Here is an 18851-nt window from a genome sequence, read left to right as displayed (position 1 = left end):
TTAATAAAAAAATTCCATATTAATATTCATTAATTAGAGGCCTCAGGCGATCGCCTAATTTTTTATAAGGTAGAGCCGACACTCACAGAAGTGAAAACTAACCTCTTAATATTGTTGTAATGCTGGTTTGTGCTGAAAGCTTTTCTCTTGCTGAAGCTTCCACGTGAACCAGGACATCTCTACACATGCACTAGAACTCACTCTCAATTAGCTTCTCTTGCTGAAGCTTTTGAGCAATTAATTGATCATGATGGTGTTCTAATTGCAATGAAATCTACTTTATTTGGTCAAGTGCTCAGAAAATTGTTGTTTGTGCTATCTGTCCCAATTGTTCCGTGGGATTTTAGTTTATATCGATCTGTACCCTCAATGAAAGTGGAAATGGAACATCGTTATAAAAATTTCACATTTATCATCATAACATACCACCACGCTTCCGAATTCAAAGCTTATGCAAGTCTTGTTTACCCTACTGTTGAATGAGGACTATTCCCACATCGACTACAAGATAAAACCCAAACTGAGGACTCCCGCTATAATAAGGAGTTGTGCCCAAAGGGATAAACCTATTAGCCGTGTGGCGAGCACAGAGCGAACTATTCTTTCGCCTTTTACTAAAGAATACCGTGAGCTCGCCACATAAAGCAGCATGCACCAATTTTTGGAGGGGTTGAGTTCAACCACTTTTACAAGGCCAGTTTAAGACTTCAATTTGGTATTCAACTCTAATGATTTGACCATTAATGCAATGATCAGATTTTATTGGTATCAATTTGGTGCTCTGTGTGGACAAACCACCTACTCCCGCCGAATTAAGTACGCCACGTGAGATTATTAAGCATGAATGGTGGAAGTGATTTAATCACTTAAGTTAGATGTTCATGAAATCTCATGTCACTAAAGTCATCAGGGATTTATTCTTGAATGTTTTAGAGCCAAAGTTTTATAAAGGTTGTTTATGAACATTTAGTAAGTTCAAACAAAACTTGGCCAGCACCCTAATAGAAAAAGCTTTAAAGGTTGTTTATGAACATTTAGTAAGGTTGTTTCTAACCCCATTATGGGAATGAAAAATATTATAACTTAGCTTAAGTCACTAAAGATTGAGATTTTTTGAGTCATTGTTGGTTTATTTCAATTTTTGAATTCTCTCTTCTAAGTGTAGAATTTTATCTTGTAACACACGTAAGAATAAATGGTTAGTAAATAAACTTCTAAACATGTGTGTTCAAGGATATGAGAGAATTCATAAAGTGTTCACATGGTTACTCATGTCAAGGGAACTACCGATAAATGCAATCATGTCCAACACTTAAAGCATGAGAATAAGGTGCCAATAAAGTATTATGGAAATCAAGATACCTATTTCTCGTGCAATAAGGAAAATTAAGGGCATATAAAGAAAGATTGCATGAAGTAAAATAAATGACTTAAAATAAAAATAATCTCATATATTTAGTATGTCGTGAATCTCTTGTAGTGACTCATTCAAATATGTTGTGGATTGATTATGGTTTAACAATTCACATTGTCAACACAAATGCAGATCTTTTTAAAGTGAATAACACGTGTTTATAATTTGAGGTTGTAGGGATCTATAGGTTAATTTTGAGATTCAGTTATATTTTTTACCTCAAAAAAAATTATTTATATTCCATAATCTTTTAGAAATTTATTTTCTAGTTTGACTTGTTAAAAATTTCAATTTTATTTTAAACTTGAAATTTTTCTTATTTTTTGGTGGAATATTGGTTGGGGTTTAATTAAAGTCAATTTAAAATTGACCTACATCCCAATTTTTGAAACAAAATTATTTGTTTATTTCTGCATACTAATATTGACGTAAAGTAGAGTCTTTGAGAATTTATAAAATGCTCTTGTTATGGCTTTGAGATTGAAATATATCTCCATACAGAAAATAAAAGTCGGTAATTTACTGACTTTAGTACTTGTGTGGACTGCATAAGGGAAAGCATACCAACAAGACCATTAGAGGTGCCAAAGAGAGCCTTTTGAGATTCTTGAGATCATGTACATTGAAAGGTGTTGACCTTTTCATACTCATTGCCTAAATGGTCAGAGATATTTTTATCTCTTTTAGTGATGACCATATAAAGTTTATGTATCTCTATCTTCTAAATATTAAAGCTGGGGTATTGAATGCTTTCAATACCTATAAGGAAGAAGAAGAGAAACAACATGAAGATCTAATATGGGCATAGAGTATTAAGGTAGGTATACACAAAAGGGAAATGATTAGTAATACTAATATGTTATTACCCTTATAAAGTAAAGCTTTGAAAATCGTTGTGTATATGTTAAACAGGATTCCATCTAAGGTTATTTTTAAGACAGTTTTTAAAGTATAAAATAAATGGAAGCCAAGTTTAAATTATTTACACATATGGGGTTGCCTTGCTAAAGAGAGGATTTATAATCCTCGCTTTAGAAAATTAGATTCAAGGACAACCAGCGGATCTTTTATAAGCTATCTAGTAAACTTTAAAGGGTTTTAATGTTTTATTATCCTTCATATAATCCTAGAGTTGTTAATTGTAAAATTTCTAGAGGATGCGGAACTTAGTGGGAGTGATCATTCACATAAATTGGAATTTGAAGAAGCATTAGAGTTGGCCAAATCTCCTCCTCATAATGGATGATTGATTGTATTCAGGGAAAATCAGATTGATTATCCTGAGCCACAATCACTTTTAGAACAACCAACTCATACAGAACAGGTTCAAAATCTATTCTCCCATTGCAAAATGCAGAGGAAGTAGAATTAAGAAAAATCCTATAGAATAAGGAGATCAACAATTCTTAGTGATCATGTTGTATATCTCCCAGAGTCTGATGTTGACATTGGACATAAAGATGATCCAAAATTGTTTTCACATGCTATGAGTAGAGAAAACTCCACATAGTGATTCAATGCCATGAAGTAAGAGATAAAAATATGGCTCAAAAGTCAAGCTAGACTCGTAGCCAATGGTTTTACTCATAAAGAAGGCATTGATTATCATGAAACATTCTCTCCAGTGTCTAAGAATGGTTCACCAAGATAATCGTAACATTAGTAGCTTATTTTTTGACTTAGAGCTACATCAAATGGATGTGAGAACAACTTTCGAGAATAGGGATCTCAAGTAAGAGGTTTACATGAAACAATTAAAAGGGTTTTATAAATAACAGTCAGAAAGCTTGCAAATTAAAGAATTCTATTTATGGGCTGTGATAGATCTCTCATCGGTGATATATTTTTTGCAAGGTTATTATTTTATTGTTTATTGAAAAACCTTGTTAATTAGTATATATACCTTAAGGTCAGTGGGAGTACAGTAATCTTTCTGGTCCTATATGTGGATATTATTTTTTGCAAGTGCTGATTTAGGTTTGCTACTTAAAGTTCATTTCACAAAACTTTGAAATGAAGGATTTGGGTGAAACCTCTTATGTCTTTTGACATAGGATTCATAGAGATATAAAGAATATTAACATTGTCTCGGAAGGCCTACATTGAAAAAGTTTTGGGAAGATTTAGAATGAAGGATTATGTACCTTCAATAGCAATTAAGATGGACCAATTAAATACAGATTAATGTCCCAAAAGGTATTGGAATAAGGGCAGATGAAAATTTTAAGCGTCTGCATTATACATAACCATATGACTGACAATAAGTATATTGAGTCAATAAAGTGCTGCAAATAAAGTCTTGCAGTATATGCAAGGAACCAAGAAGTACAACTTAACTTAAGGATACAGTTTCCATTTGAAGGTGGTTAGTTGTTTTGCTGATTGTGTAGATAGTAGAAAGTCTACTTTAGGGTATATATCTTTTAATTGAGAGATATATCTTAAAGATGCAGTATGCAGACTATGGTTGTTACGTCTACCAAGAAAGCTAAAATTCTAGCGTGCTATAAATTTAGTACACAGGCATGATGGATGAGACATTTTGTTGAAAGTCTCAATATTGTCGATTTCACAGTTAGACCATAAAGATACTCTACGGTAATTCTACTATAATCTTCTTTCATAAGAATAAAGAGTAGAAGTAGAAGTAAATCGATATCAAGTATCTCAGTACGAGAGATAACATTAAGAGACATAAAGGGTCTATTGAGCATATAAGTACTGAATTAATGATTGCGGATCCCATGACTTAAAGTTTACCGGTAAATAAAGAATAAAGTCATGCGGAATATATGAGACTCATTAATTCATTTTTTGCTTGGTTGTCTCTTTTTGGTCTATAGACATAAAGTTATTATAATAAAGATTTTGTGCACATTTGTTATTTTATCCATGAGGATAAATAAAGTTGGACCCGAATGACTTATAGAAAGTTCATTCATAAAGCTTAATTATCCATAAGGTATTCATATAAGGAGTGTTTTACGTTGTGATACATGGAAGAGGCGACCTAATTTTATAATGGTTTTACCGCCATGATTCGTGTGAAACATTTCTTATCTGAGTTGGAGGATTCCAGAAGTGATTGGCCAAATTAAAGAACCTAATACCATAAGGTCATGTGTCATAAAGGCCAAGTGGGAGAATGTAAGATATTATCTCCATATATGGCCTATATGCTACATATACGGTGTTTATTATATTTATTGTAAATATAATATACGGTATTATGGTTATGGTAATTTCTATTAATTTAGATTATCGTAATGGAATCATTTAATTGATTTAAAAATCAATTAATAATATTGTTTCCTTGATGGGAGGAACAATACGGTATTTATCATATTTGAGGGTCCCTGACATAGCCTATAAATTAATAGCCTGTGTACACCATCAGTACGGCAATACAGTCATAAGCATAGGTTAGAAGATCCCTCAAATAATTTTTTTCTTGTTCTTCAGATGGATCGTGGAAAAGCTTGAGCAAATATGGTTAGAGGTAAGCCTGAATCCTGTCTTATTTGTTTTCCGCTGCGCATGTTAGTTTAAGTAATATGTTGAATATTTCTAACATTTTAAACTATATATGTGTGTTTTTAAAAACACATATTAATGTTAAAATTGGTTTAACTCATTTAAAAGAGTTTGTGTACATGTATCATATTCTCCTGTACTAATTCATAGGATTAGTTGGGACCCATGAAGTTTGATTTAATTATATATGTTTCTCGTGTTTTATTTTGCAGTTATTCATGGTACTTATTAAGCTTATGGCTGTGATGTGTTTTGCTAACATGTATTAATTGTTAGAGCCACAATGCTTATAATTTTGGGTTGGACACAATTTTAGTTAAAGTGAGATTGACGCTCTGTTAAAGACACAATGCATGTTTCAGATTGTCGCAGTTTCGTATTGTCTACATTTATATTTGGATCGATGTTCTTTACTTTGCGTACATAATTAAGTAAACGTTGATTGAAGTCATGCTTATGAAGAAAGAAAACCCATATAATCATTTTCTTAAGGCATTAACCAAACCAAATATGTTTTTATTTTCTAGGCAATCAAACATCTTTATTGATAGAGCTGGCCCTACTTGCAATACGTACGTAGTTGCCATTATTACAAAAAGAAAAAAAAGACATATAGTTCCTTTAAGTTGTACATAACTTAAGGAAATGCCTCAATAACAGATTGCACAGCATGAATGGATTTGACGATGTATCTTGTAAATCCAGCCTTCTTAAGAAGAAATTCCCACTCCTTGAAGGTCCTTTCTTTGCCTGCATTTGTATGAGCCATCATCGCCATGTCTAGCGTCAACCTTGCATCACTTAGCTTGTCCATTTTCGCTTCTTCAATCACAGCCTCAACAATTATTATCTTTCCTTTGTCTTCTGAAATTGCTTCTCTGCAGTTCTTAAGGATTTGGATGCACTCGTCGTCTCCCCAACCATGCAGAATCCACTGCAATTCACAAAGGTGATTTATTCATGCAAAATATATTTATATATATATATAAAGGTCTATCAATTCGTTTTGGTTTGGGACCGTACTTACCATTAAGAAAGCCGCATCAGCCTTTGGAACACTTTCAAACATGTTACCCCCAACATTTTCAACCATGTGGAACTCCAGGGCTTCAGAGACAACATGAGGAAGATCAAAGTTGATGCCTCGAAGCCATGGAAATGCCTGCACCAACATCTGCAAAGTTGTTCCATTGCCCCCACCCACATCCACCAAACTGCCAAGCCCATCAAACACCTCTGGACAACCGTGAATTATTGCAGGCACGACCACCTTGGCGTCAGAAGCCATTGCTTCATTGACGAGCTGGCTTTGAGCAGGATTTGCTGCTAAAAAGCTCCATGCCTCTTCACCATGTGCCATCTCAAATGGTGAAGTCCCATTGGCTAGAACACGGGCACTGAGACGGTGCAATGATGCCATCGCCATTGGGCTGCTATTTACCATAAAGAAAGCAGCCATGCTGTGTTCTCCATATCTCACCAGACGGCGAGAAAGACTCGTTTGTGCATAACATGGGGAGCCATGGGTGTTGAGTTCCTCTTTGAATATTCCGCGGTGCATTAGGAACCTCATTATGCGGTAGAGGGGGGACGGAGCGCATGTTAGAGCTGATGACAACTCAGATAGTGTCATCGGGCTTCCATGGCTTTCAATGGCATCAGCTATCCCAAGCTCAATGGCACACTTGACTACAGAGATTTCTGTGAATCCGAAGATGTATTTCCAGATACTCGCTTCAGCTTGTTGATCTTCTTCGTCACACCAGTTTGTCTCTCTTTGCGTTTCTTCCATATCTCTCTCTATAGCAATCTATTTCTGCTGTAAGAGGTAATACATCTCAGGTTGAGCAATCTACATATATATAGAAGAAAGAAATATTGTTGTCGCAAGATTGTTAATTATTCTATGACTATCAGGAAATTAAGACTGGTCCTCAAAGTCGACTCTACGTTGTTGCTTACCGTGTATTACAGACAACTAATGCATGGGCGACAAGTTCGGGTGTTGATCGTGTTCGTGTTTCGCGTTTGCCACGTGCTCATAATTTGATGGGGCCCGGTGCCTCTGGAGCTCCATCGATCTATTCAAACAAAACAACAACTAGAAATCTAGATGTATGGTTCAAACAATCAAACTTGATTTTAAGTGGAATTTTATTTAGGCCATAAAATGATTCTATCTATTTGAAGACAGCTTAAAAGGCCAATACAACTGGTAGCCTGAATCAGGTGGCCTTTTTAGGTTCTGTACGTACTCTACAACCTGGGGCTTGGCTTTCACCGCTGAATATTTACAACTTTTTTGCTACAAGTTTTTAAGAGTTTGCGTATACATTTCGTCACTAGAAGTTTCTCCTCGCTTCAGTGTGATATGTGAATTACTTGGTTTTCATTTTCTTGTTAAGCAGTCTGAGAGAGAGAGAGAGAGAGAGAGAGAGAGATCTTGGAAGTCAAACTTTTAGAAAAAAATCCAGCTAGTACTATATATTGGGCCTTGGCATTGGTGCAGCCGCTGAAACTGGACTTGTGCACCATTTGTTTGAATTTGTGATATATTCACGTGAGGCATGCAATAATAGATGACCATGCATCTTTCGTGCATGCTTAAATTCTTCTGCTCGAGCAGTGTAAAAACTTTCTTACGACTCTCCACGTCTTAACTCTTATTACGTACGGTCGGCACCTACCATCAATTTGCTGAAGTTGAATAAGTGTAAAACTTCAAGTTGCAATGCCATCCGTTGAAGAGTTGAAGAGCTAGAGCTGCAATTAAAGAATAAGTGTAATAGTTGGACAGTAAAACCGTTGAAGTTGAAGCACAAGCATTCAATAATCAATTTAATTGGTTCATATACTGTGCAGTACAAAAATCAACGAAAGCTATCATATCAAAGCATGTGAAAAAATTAATCATTCTTTCTTTCTAATATGATTATAATTATTTGATGTTTCTATCTCGTGTTAGAGTCCAACAAAAAAATATGTATCTCGATCCGTACGTTTTATAGTTATATAAAGAGTTAGATTCTGTTAAAGCATTTTCAAAATTAGTAAGTATATATATTCATTTTGTGTTTTAGAAATATTTTAAAAGGAATGTGTTAAAGAGTATTAAATGAAGATAGTCTCACATAGTAAAAAGAGAAACAGTAATTGGCATTTATAATGCAAGTAACTGCTATTTAGTTATTAATAAAAATGATAACAAAAATTTTTTTCTTCTTCAGTACTTTTTCTGATACCTTCTATATTTAAAATTATAAGTCTCTATCTGTTTCTTGCTATAATAAAAAAATCTGAAAGTATTATGGTTTAATTTTTCACATTCGAAAAAGCAAATGAATGAAAAAAAGAAAAAAAAAATCTCATATACATTCAAATGAAGAATTGCTTAACCAAAAATTTCACAAACAAAATGGAAACATATTTAGATTTCAACCAAAAATATAAAAGAGTCATATTTTTTTCCACAAAAGAGTCATATTTGTATCATTAATTAAGAGAGAGACTGATTGTATCATTAATAGAGAGAGATTAAATAAGCCGATTTAATTTTATTTAAAAGACCGGTTCAGTACTTAAAAGACTGGTTTAGTCACTAAAAAGTATGAGTTCATATCACGTGTCACCATTCTATACAATTCTAAAAAAGAATTCGACATATATACATGATACCCCTCTCCTCGATCTGCCCCTACTCAAAACAATTTATGAATTATTTGGTAATGTTCACGTGACATACATGCCTTTTATTTACGATAAACTGAATTTGTGCACCATTTGTTTGAATTTGTGATTCGATCGTTCACGTGAGGAATGCAATAATTAATGACCATCTTTCGTGCATGCCTAAATTGTTTTGCTCGAGCACTGTAAAAACTTAATTTCTTACGTGTCTCCACGTCTCAAGTCTTATTATTACCGCACCGATCGATCGACCATCAATTTGCTGAAATTGAATATAATAAGTGTAACAGTACAAGTTGAAATTAATGCTATCCGTCGAAGAGTTGAGGAGCTAGAGATGCAATTATCTTCATCTTCAAAATTTTTTTTTTGAATGAATATCTTCATCTTCATTTTGCCATAACAATTCAAAATTTTAACACAATTCAAGTTGAACACGCAAATGAATGTCTCACTTAATTATGACCTAACGTACCCATACATCTTCAATGAATCAATCGACCAACCATCAAAAGTTACTAATGACTGAATGAGGTTTCATGACTCGCATTCACAACGAACTATATATCTGGATTTGTCCTAGTCAAAGTGTCCGTTGGGAGGTAATTATCAATTTATCACCAATTACGTTTTCAAGTTGAACTATATATCTGCATAGATTAATTTCTCCCAATCAAATTAAAGTGCGTGGTCCTAGGGCGCGTAGGTACCTATTGTTTTTTCTTTCTTTTTCTTAAATAGTAATGTATTTTGTATAATTTTTGTACAACTTTAACGACATTTTTTAAGATCAACTATTGGATTGATATTCAATTCAGGACCTACATGTAGAAAAACAAATTCAATGGTTGATCATAAAAACCCACATGATCAGAGATTCTTTATAATAAGAGATTCATGTTATTACGTCTATGACCGAACTCTCTTAGAAATGCGGCATCCACACCATTAGCAATAGACTCTTTAAATCCCATTCGCTTTCCTAAATACAGGGAAAACTCCTAAAAATACCATTGCAATATATTCATTCGGTATTTCCTAAAATAAGGAAAACCCAAAGGAACTAAAAGTGTTACCTTAAATACTATTGCTTCCCTATCCATTGTTTTACTTAAAAAAAAAAAAAAAAGATTTATCTTTCCTCTCTCTTTCTATAAGTATTTATTTGAAAGAATATTTAAATGTTATATGGATAAAAAGAAAGAAGCCATTATTGAGTTTATTTGATTAAGAAAAATCTAAAAACAAACAAAGCTATTGCTAGCTCAATTGGCATGTTTTTTAACAAAGAGGACAAAGTTACAGAGAGTACTACACTACTATTAATGGGGTTGTACCTTTGTTAGTTGTCATGCATGTACTATAATGTACGTGCATTAAACTACAATTTCATGTGGTTAGTACAAGAATCAGGATTAATGTAGTGGAAGACTAAGGATAACTAATCAAATAGCAGCGTCTTTGATTCTGCAAGGAAAATCGTTTTCGTCTTCTACTCAAAAAGATAAAACAAGCTCGCAAGCTAATAGAAAGATAAAACTCTGCAGAGTATTTAAGAGAGAATTCTCTGATTTTATAACAATTCAATTGATTTAAGTTTTACATAATAAGCAAGTCTGTTTATAGAAGATAAATACTTGTAGAGAAAGTAATCCTAATCCTAATCCTAATAGTAATAGTAAACCTTATTCTAGACTTCTAGTAACAATAGTATAACCTTATTCTATTAGTAAAAGTAAATCTAATCCTAATAAGGAAAAGAAATAAATAAAACAAATCTAATCCTAGTAAAGAAAGAAAATAAAGTCCTAATTCTAAAAGGAAAGAAATAAAGCTACTAGTAAATCTAATCCTAGTAAGGAAAGAAAATAAAGTCTTGGCTTAACGATCAAGTATTTCCTTTTGTACTTTCATTGTCTACGAACAGGTAAGCTTCTAATCAAATGGTGTTGCTTCAGTATCATTTTTGGACACCTTTTCTATTTTCGTTTTCACCGAAAATATTAGTAAATTCCGTCCTACATCAAATACTCCCACTTGAAAAAACTTCGTCCTCGAGTTTTCTTTGTGACAAGTCACACGAGGCTCTTTTGGAGAAAGATACTTGAAGAAATCTACATAAAATAGTGCTAAACATGACTTTTCCTTTTTGTCTCATTCCATAATAATTTCTCATAATATTTTTTTCTTGATGTTACCTTCAACTTTATTGTCTTCTTCAAAGGAATCGCCATTATTATTTATTTCTGTGGTGATCGTGATGAGCTGCGCTTGTGGTGGATATTCTTCTACTTGCACAATAGTTGGAATCAATGGTTGTGGTTGCACATATTGTTTCTCTGATGGCAACTCTACTTTTTCACTGTAACTAACATTTTCTTCATATACGAATTTCCAATTTGGAGATTCATAAATATGGTTAGAAACAGGTTGAACACAACTTATATCGTCTTCACTAAGATCTTCGTAGACCGATGCTCGATTTATGGGTACAAGTCGTTGGTGACGAGTATACCTCACTTGGATCCCATCGTCATTATGAACAAGATTGTCCATGTGATTACGAATAGGACCCATGTACATGTGTTCCATCATCTCTCGCATCTGTCGCATCTCCTGTTGCATCGTCTGTCGGAACACTTGGAATTCGGCTCTTAAAACAACCTCTCTGTCATGAGCGGTGTCGTTAAGGGGATCGTCACCGTTGTGCTGATTGGCCATGATCAGGATAAAAGCCTGCTCAAATACCAATTAACGTAGCAGAAGACTAAGGGTAACTAATCAAAGAGTAGCGTCTTTGATTCTGCAATGAGAAGCGTCTTCGTTTTCTATCCAAAAAGATAAAACAAGCCCGTAGGCTAATAGAAAGATAAAACAAGCCCGTAGGCTAATAGAAAGATAAAACTCCGCAAAGTATTTGAGAGAGAATTCTCTGATTTTATAACAATTCAATTTATTTAAGTTTTACATAATAAGCAAGCTTATTTATAGAAGAGAAATACTTGTTGAGAAAGTAATCCTAATCCTAATAGTAATAGTAAACCTTATTCTAGTAATTAAAGTAAATCTAATCCTAATAAGGAAAAGAAATAAATAAAACAAATCTAATCCTAGTAAGGAAAGAAAATAAAGTCTTAATCATAAAAAGAAAGATATAAAGCTACTAGCAAATTTAGTCCTAGTAAACAAAGAAAATAAAGTCTTGGCTTAACGATCAAGTCTTTCATTTTGTACTTCCATTGTCTGCGAGCAGGTAAGCTTCTAATCGAACAGTGCTGCTTCAGTATTATTTTGAACATCTTTTTTATTTTCGTTTTCACTGAAAATATTAATAAATTCCGTCTTACATCAAGGATCCTCTCAAAGGAGAGTTAATGCCTTTTTTTCTTTCCTTGTGTTTCTGGGCCTTACGTTTGATTTTTCCATGAGATTTAGAGTCTCTCAAAGGAGAGTTAACGCATTTTTTTTCCCTTTCTTTTGCAAAATCATTGTGCAATATAATTGAGCTTTTTTATTTTTATTTTTTTAACAAACCGGTCTTAATTTTTTCATATCTATAGAGCATCAATACTACTTTTGGGGGTCTTAGGCCACCGCCTAAGTTGCCTAGTGGAAGAGCCGGCCCTACCAGATAAATCGCACCCAATTTTTCGTTCTGATAGAACCGCCATTTTGTTTCACCCTAAGAGGAAGATCCTTCCACATATTCTCTAATATTCTATTTCATTCAATTTCCTTCAATGGTATAAAAGCATCGGGTTTTGGAAGACAAATATAAACCATAATAACCGCGATTATGTGGTTAGTGAAAACATGACGTGGATGCGGATGTAGATATGGATATCTAAAAGTGATATTCTTAGTTTGCAAATGCTACTGCAAATATTATAAAGAATTGTATCTGCATTCTCATGTACACTCTTACCTTGTAGTGGCCTGAAAAACGTGGAGGCTTATGAAGAAGGATAATAATCCAAGATTTTGGCAGGCTTAGGAAGCCAACGCAAGCATACAACGATAAGTAATATTCACTGCACAACAAATGTATATACTTTGTATAACAAAGCTGACATGAAATATTTTTTCATTTTTTATAAAAAAAAAAAAAAAAAAAAAAAAATCAGGACAAATCAGATGGAGAGGGGAAATTAGATTTTTTTTTTTCAAAAAAAAGAAAAGAAAAGAAAAAATTTCCACATCAACTTTATCATACAAAATGTGTAAATTTATTCTACAGGATACATTGCTTTACAACGATTCCATTACAGAATACTACATTATTCACCTCTAGCAGGACACGGTACACAAGCATGTGTCACAAACTAAAGTCAATTTTTTTGGGGGGAAAAGTACACCCAACTCCCTCAAACTATCACCTCATTGTCAATGTACTCCCCAAACTACCAATTGTATTAATGTCTCCCCCTAAACTACCAAAAAATGTCAATGTCCCCCAAATAAAAATTAAAAAAATTATTAAAAAAATATAAAATAACAAAAATTTATACCAAAAAAACTTAAAACTGTTTTTTATTTTTTCTTTTTTGTTTTTTTTTTAAATAATAATAATTTTCATTTATTTTTTCGTTTCGTTTTTTATTTAATTTTTTTTTTTTTACGTAATCAAATTGTAACTCACTATTTAAAATCTCACATTAATACCAAAATACACGTCTTCAGAGTTGAGAGCATAATGAGTATGTTAGTAATTGGGCCGACGCAAGTCACACAGCCCATGGAATTTACATGTAAAGACTAGAAGATTAGGACGAAGGCCCAGGATGGATCCGACGCAGGGAATCCTTTCCCAAACCTAAAAAGGCTAGTACGTCCAAAATAACTATAAACTGTAGTTGACATTTGAAGTCATGGTTATGAACAAAGAAAACCCATATGATCATTTTCTCAAGGCATTAATTTAACCAAACCAAATATGTTTTTATTTTCTAGGCAACCAAACATCTTAATTGAGCTGGCCCTCCTTGTAATACGTACGTAGTTGCCATTATTACAAAAAGAAAAATAATACATCGTTCCTTTAAGTTGTACATATATAACTTAGGGAAATGCCTCAATAACAGATTGCACAGCACGAATAGATTTGACGGTGTATCTTGTAAATCCAGCCTTCATAAGAAGAAATTCCCACTCCTTGAAGGTCCTTTCTTTGCCCGCATTTGTATGAGCCATCATCGCCATGTCTAGCGCCAACCTCGCATCACTTAGCTTGTCCATTTTCGCTTCTTCAATCACAGCCTCAACAATTATTACCTTTCCTTTGTTTTCTGAAATTGCTTTTCTGCAGTTCTTAAGGATTTGGATGCACTCGTCGTCTCCCCAATCATGCAGAATCCACTGCAATTCACAGAGGTGATTTATATATTCAAGCAAAATAAACTAATATGTATATATAAAGAGGTCTTTCAATTCGTTTAGTTTCAGTCGGTGTGGGACCGTACTTACCATTAAGAAAGCCGCATCAGCCTTTGGAACACTTTCAAACATGTCACCCCCAACATGTTCAACTCCGTGGAATTCCAGGGCTTCAGAGACAACATGAGGAAGATCAAAGTTGATGCCTTGAAGCCATGGGAATGCCTGCACCAACATGTGCAAAGTTGTTCCATTGCCCCCACCCACATCCACCAAACTGCCAAGCCCATCAAACACCTCCGGACAACCGTGAATTATTGCAGGCACGGCCACCCTGGCGTCAGAAGCCATTGCTTCATTGACGAGATGACTATGAGCAGGATTGGCTGCTAAAAAGCTCCATGCATCTTCACCATGAGCCACCTCAAATGGTGAAGTACTCTCATTGGCTAGAACACGGGCACTGAGACGATGCAATGATGCCATCACCAGTGGGCTGCTATTTAGCATAAAGAAAGCAGCCATGCTGTGTTCTCCATATCTCACCAGACGGCGAGACAAACTCGTTTGTGCATAACATGGGGAGCCATGGGTGTTGAGTTCCTCTTTGAATATTCCGCGGTGCATTAGAAACCTCATTATGCGGTAGAGGGGGGACGGAGCGCATGTTAGAGCTGATGACAACTCAGATAGCGTCATCGGGCTGCCATGGCTTTCAATGGCATCAGCTATCCCAAGCTCAATGGCACACTTGACTACAGACATTTCTGTGAATCCGAAGATGTATTTCCAGATACTCGCTTCAGCTTGTTGATCATCTTCGTCACACCAGTTTGTCTCTCTTTGCGTTTCTTCCATATCTCTCTCTATAGCAATCTATTTCTGCTGTAAGAGGTAATACATCTCAGGTTGAGCAATCTACATATATATAGAAGAAAGAAATATTGTTGTCGCAAGATTGTTAATTATTCTATGACTATCAGGAAATTAAGACTGGTCCTCAAAGTCGACTCTACGTTGTTGCTTACTGTGTATTACAGACAACTAATGCATGGGCGACAAGTTCGGGTGTTGATCGTGTTCGTGTTTCGCGTTTGCCACGTGCTCATAATTTGATGGGGCCCGGTGCCTCTGGAGCTCCATCGATCTATTCAAACAAAACAACAACTAGAAATCTAGATGTATGGTTCAAACTCGATTTTAAGTGGAATTTTATTTAGGCCATAAAATGATTCTATCTATTTGAAAACAGCTTAAAAGGCCAATACAACTGGTAGCCTGAATCAGGTGGCCTTTTTAGGTTCTGTACGTACTCTACAACCTGGGGCTTGGCTTTCACCGCTGAATATTTACAACTTTTTTGCTACAAGTTTTTAAGAGTTTGCGTATACATTTCGTCACTAGAAGTTTCTCCTCGCTTCAGTGTGATATGTGAATTACTTGGTTTTCATTTTCTTGTTAAGCAGTCTGAGAGAGAGAGAGAGAGAGAGATCTTGGAAGTCAAACTTTTAGAAAAAAATCCAGCTAGTACTATATATTGGGCCTTGGCATTGGTGCAGCCGCTGAAACTGGACTTGTGCACCATTTGTTTGAATTTGTGATTCGATCGATCACGTGAGGAATGCAATAATTAATGACCATCTTTCGTGCATGTCTAAATTCTCTTGCTCGAGCACTGTAAAAACTTAATTTCTTACGTGTCTCCACGTCTCAAGTCTTATTATTACGGCACTGACCATCAATTTGCTGAAATTGAATATAATATGTGTAACAGTACAAGTTGAAATTAATGCTATCCGTTGAAGAGTTTTTTTTTTTTTTGATAAGATCCGTTGAAGAGTTGGGGAGCTAGAGATGCAATTGTCTTCATCTTCAAATTTTTTTTATTTTTTATTTTTGATAAGATCCGTTGAAGAGTTGGGGAGCTAGAGATGCAATTGTCTTCATCTTCAAATTTTTTTTATTTTTTTTTTTTGATAAGATCCGTTGAAGAGTTGGGGAGCTAGAGATGCAATTGTCTTCATCTTCAAATTTTTTTTTTTTTTTTTTGAATGAATATCTTCATCTTCATTTTGCCATAACAATTCAAAATTTTAACACAATTCAAGTTGAACACGCAAATGAATATCTCCCTTAATTATGACCTAACGTACCCATATATACATCTTCAATGAATCAATCGGCCAACTATCAAAAGTTACTAATGACTGAATGAGGTTTCACTCGCATTCACAACGAACTATATATCTGGATTTGTCCTAGTCAAAGTGTCCGTTGGGAGGTAATTATCAATTTAGCACCAATTACGTTTTCAAGTTGAACTATATATCTGCATAGATTAATTTCTCCCAATCAAATTAAAGTGCATGGTCCGAGGGCGCGTAGGTACCTATTATTTTTTCTTTATTTTTCTTAAATAGTAATGTTTTTGTATAACTTTTGTACAACTTTAATAACATTTTTTAAGATCAACCATTGGATTAATATTCAGGACCTACATGTAGAAAAACAGATTCAATGGTTAATCATAAAAACCCACATGATCAGATATTCTTTATAATCAGAGATTCATGTTATTACGTCTATGACCCAACTCTCTTAGAAATGCAGCATCCACACCATTAACAATAGACTCTTTAAATCCCATTTGCTTCTCTAAGTACAGGGAAAACTCCTAAAAATACCATTGCAATATATTCATTCAGTATTTCCTAAAATAAGGAAAACTCAAAGGAAACAAAAGTGTTACGTACGTTAAATAGTACTGCTTCCCTATCCATTGTTTTAATTAAAAAAAGAAAAAAAAAAAAGATTTATTTTTCCTCTCTCTTTCTATAAGTATTTATTTGAAAGAATATTTAAATGTTATATGGAAAAGAAAAAAGAAGTCATTATTGAGTTTATTTGATTAGGACACTAAAAAGTACCTTGGTTTCTTAAATTTAAGAAAAATCTAAAATCAGACAAAGCTATTGCTAGCTCAATTGGCATGTTTTTTAACAAAGAGGACAAAGTTACAGAGAGTACTATACTACCATCAATGGCCAATGGGGTTGTACCTTTGTTAGTTGTCATGCATGTACTATTATGTATGTGCATTAAACTACAATTTCATGTGGTTAGTACAAGAATCAGGATTAATGTAGCGGAAGACTAAGGGTAACTAATCAAATAGCAGCGTCTTTGATTCTGCAATGAAAAACGTCTTCGTCTTCTACTCAAAAAGATAAAAAAGCCCGCAGGCTAATAGAAAGATAAAACTCTGCAGAGTATTTGAGAGAGAATTCTCTGATTTTATAACAATTCAATTGATTTAAGTTTTACATAATAAGTAAGCTTATTTATCGAAGAGAAATACTTGTAAAGAAAGTAATCCTAATCCTAATAGTAATAGTAAACCTTATTCTAGACTTCTAGTAACAATAGTATAACCTTATTCTATTAGTAAAAGTAAATCTAATCCTAATAAGGAAAAGAAATAAATAAAACAAATCTAATCCTAGTAAGGAAAGAAAATAAAGTCCTAATTCTAAAAGGAAAGAAATAAAGCTACTAGCAAATCTAATCCTAGTAAGGAAAGAAAATAAAGTCTTGGCTTAACGATCAAGTCTTTCCTTTTGTACTTCCATTGTCTACGAACAGGTAAGATTTTAATTAAACGGTGCTGCTTCAGTATCATTTTGGACATCTTTTTTATTTTTCGTTTTCACCGAAAATATTAGTAAATTACATCCTACATCAGACACCCCCACTTGAAAAAACTTCGTCCTTGAGTTTTCTTTGTGACAAGTCACACGAGGCTCTTTTGGAGAAAGATACTTAGATAAATCTACGTAAATATATAGCGTGCGGCTCTTTTGGAGAAAGATACTTGGAGAAATCTACATAGATAGTGCTAAGACATGACTTTTCCTTTTCGTCTCCTTCCATAATAATTTCTCATAATATTTTTTTCTTGATGTTATCTTCAACTTTATTGTCTTCTTCAAAGGAATCGCCATTGTTATTTATTTCTGTGGTGATCGTGATGAGTTGCGCTTGTAGTGGATATTCTTCTACTTGCACAATAGTTGGAACCAATGGTTGTGGTTGCACATATTGTTTTTTCTGATGGCAACTCCACTTTTTCACTGTAACTAACATTCTCTTCATATACGAATTTCCTATTTGGAGATTCATAAATATGGTTGGAAATAGGCTGAACGCAACTTACATCATCGTCACTAAGATCTTCGTAGACTGGTGCTCAGTTTATGGGTGCAAGTCGTTGGTGATGAGTATGCCTCACTCGGATCCCATCATCATTATGAACAAGATTGTCCATGTGACTACGAATGGGACCCAAGTACATGCATTCCATCATTTCTCGCATCTGTCACATCTCATGTTGCATCGTCTGTTGGAACACTTGGAATTCAGCTCTTGAAACAACCTCATTGTCATGAGCGGTGCCTTTAAGGGGATCGTCATCGTTGCGCTGATTGGCCATGGTCAGGATAAAAGCCTACTCTGATACTAACTAACGTAGCGGAAGACTAAGTGTAACTAATCAAAGAGCAGCGTCTTTGATTCTGCAAGGAGAAACGTCTTCGTTTTCTACCCAAAAAGATAAAACAAGCATGTAGGCTAATAGAAAGATAAAACTACGCAGAGTATTCGAGAGAGATGACTATGAGCAGGATTGGCTGCTAAAAAGCTCCATGCATCTTCACCATGAGCCACATCAAATGGTGAAGTACTCTCATTGGCTAGAACACGGGCACTGAGACGATGCAATGATGCCATCACCAGTGGGCTGCTATTTAGCATAAAGAAAGCAACCATGCTGTGTTCTCCATATCTC

The 18851-nt window shown here is 34.4% G+C and overlaps 2 protein-coding genes and 1 non-coding gene across 3 annotated transcripts; 1 reads left to right on the top strand and 2 right to left on the bottom strand.

Annotated features, from left to right (window-relative positions):
• The first annotated feature begins 571 nt into the window (after positions 1-571).
• LOC133882952 (U5 spliceosomal RNA) lies at positions 572-684 on the top strand. Its single transcript, XR_009902768.1, has one exon. It is a non-coding gene; the product is annotated as a U5 spliceosomal RNA (small nuclear RNA).
• Positions 685-5520: 4836 nt separating this feature from the next.
• Positions 5521-6771, bottom strand: LOC133882397 (acetylserotonin O-methyltransferase-like). The gene is made up of 2 exons (XM_062321553.1): positions 5976-6771; positions 5521-5882 (listed from the first exon to the last, which is right to left on the bottom strand). The coding sequence occupies exons 1-2, from the start codon at positions 6738-6740 to the stop codon at positions 5586-5588; spliced, it is 1062 nt and encodes a 353-aa protein (XP_062177537.1). The 5' UTR covers positions 6741-6771; the 3' UTR covers positions 5521-5585.
• A 6758-nt stretch (positions 6772-13529) lies between these two features.
• LOC133882021 (acetylserotonin O-methyltransferase-like) lies at positions 13530-14918 on the bottom strand. Its single transcript, XM_062321103.1, has 2 exons — positions 14099-14918; positions 13530-13990 (listed from the first exon to the last, which is right to left on the bottom strand). Exons 1-2 carry the CDS (start codon positions 14864-14866, stop codon positions 13694-13696), a joined length of 1065 nt encoding a protein of 354 aa, XP_062177087.1. The 5' UTR covers positions 14867-14918; the 3' UTR covers positions 13530-13693.
• Between the last annotated feature and the right edge of the window lie 3933 nt (positions 14919-18851).

Source organism: Alnus glutinosa, chromosome 11 (genome assembly GCF_958979055.1).
Source record: "Alnus glutinosa chromosome 11, dhAlnGlut1.1, whole genome shotgun sequence".
Lineage (NCBI taxonomy): Eukaryota > Viridiplantae > Streptophyta > Magnoliopsida > Fagales > Betulaceae > Alnus > Alnus glutinosa.
The sequence above is the reverse complement of the archived record's forward strand: the minus strand, read 5'-3'. Positions and strand labels throughout refer to the sequence as shown.

Bases quoted from the DNA above. Each gene is read 5' to 3' on its own strand.
- LOC133882397 (XM_062321553.1), bottom strand. From the start codon at position 6,740: ATGGAAGAAACGCAAAGAGAGACAAACTGGTGTGACGAAGAAGATCAA. The intron at 5,883-5,975 runs GTAAGTACGGTC...TGTGAATTGCAG, and splicing joins CTGATGCGGCTTTCTTAATG to TGGATTCTGCATGGTTGGGG.
- LOC133882021 (XM_062321103.1), bottom strand. From the start codon at position 14,866: ATGGAAGAAACGCAAAGAGAGACAAACTGGTGTGACGAAGATGATCAA. The intron at 13,991-14,098 runs GTAAGTACGGTC...TGTGAATTGCAG, and splicing joins CTGATGCGGCTTTCTTAATG to TGGATTCTGCATGATTGGGG.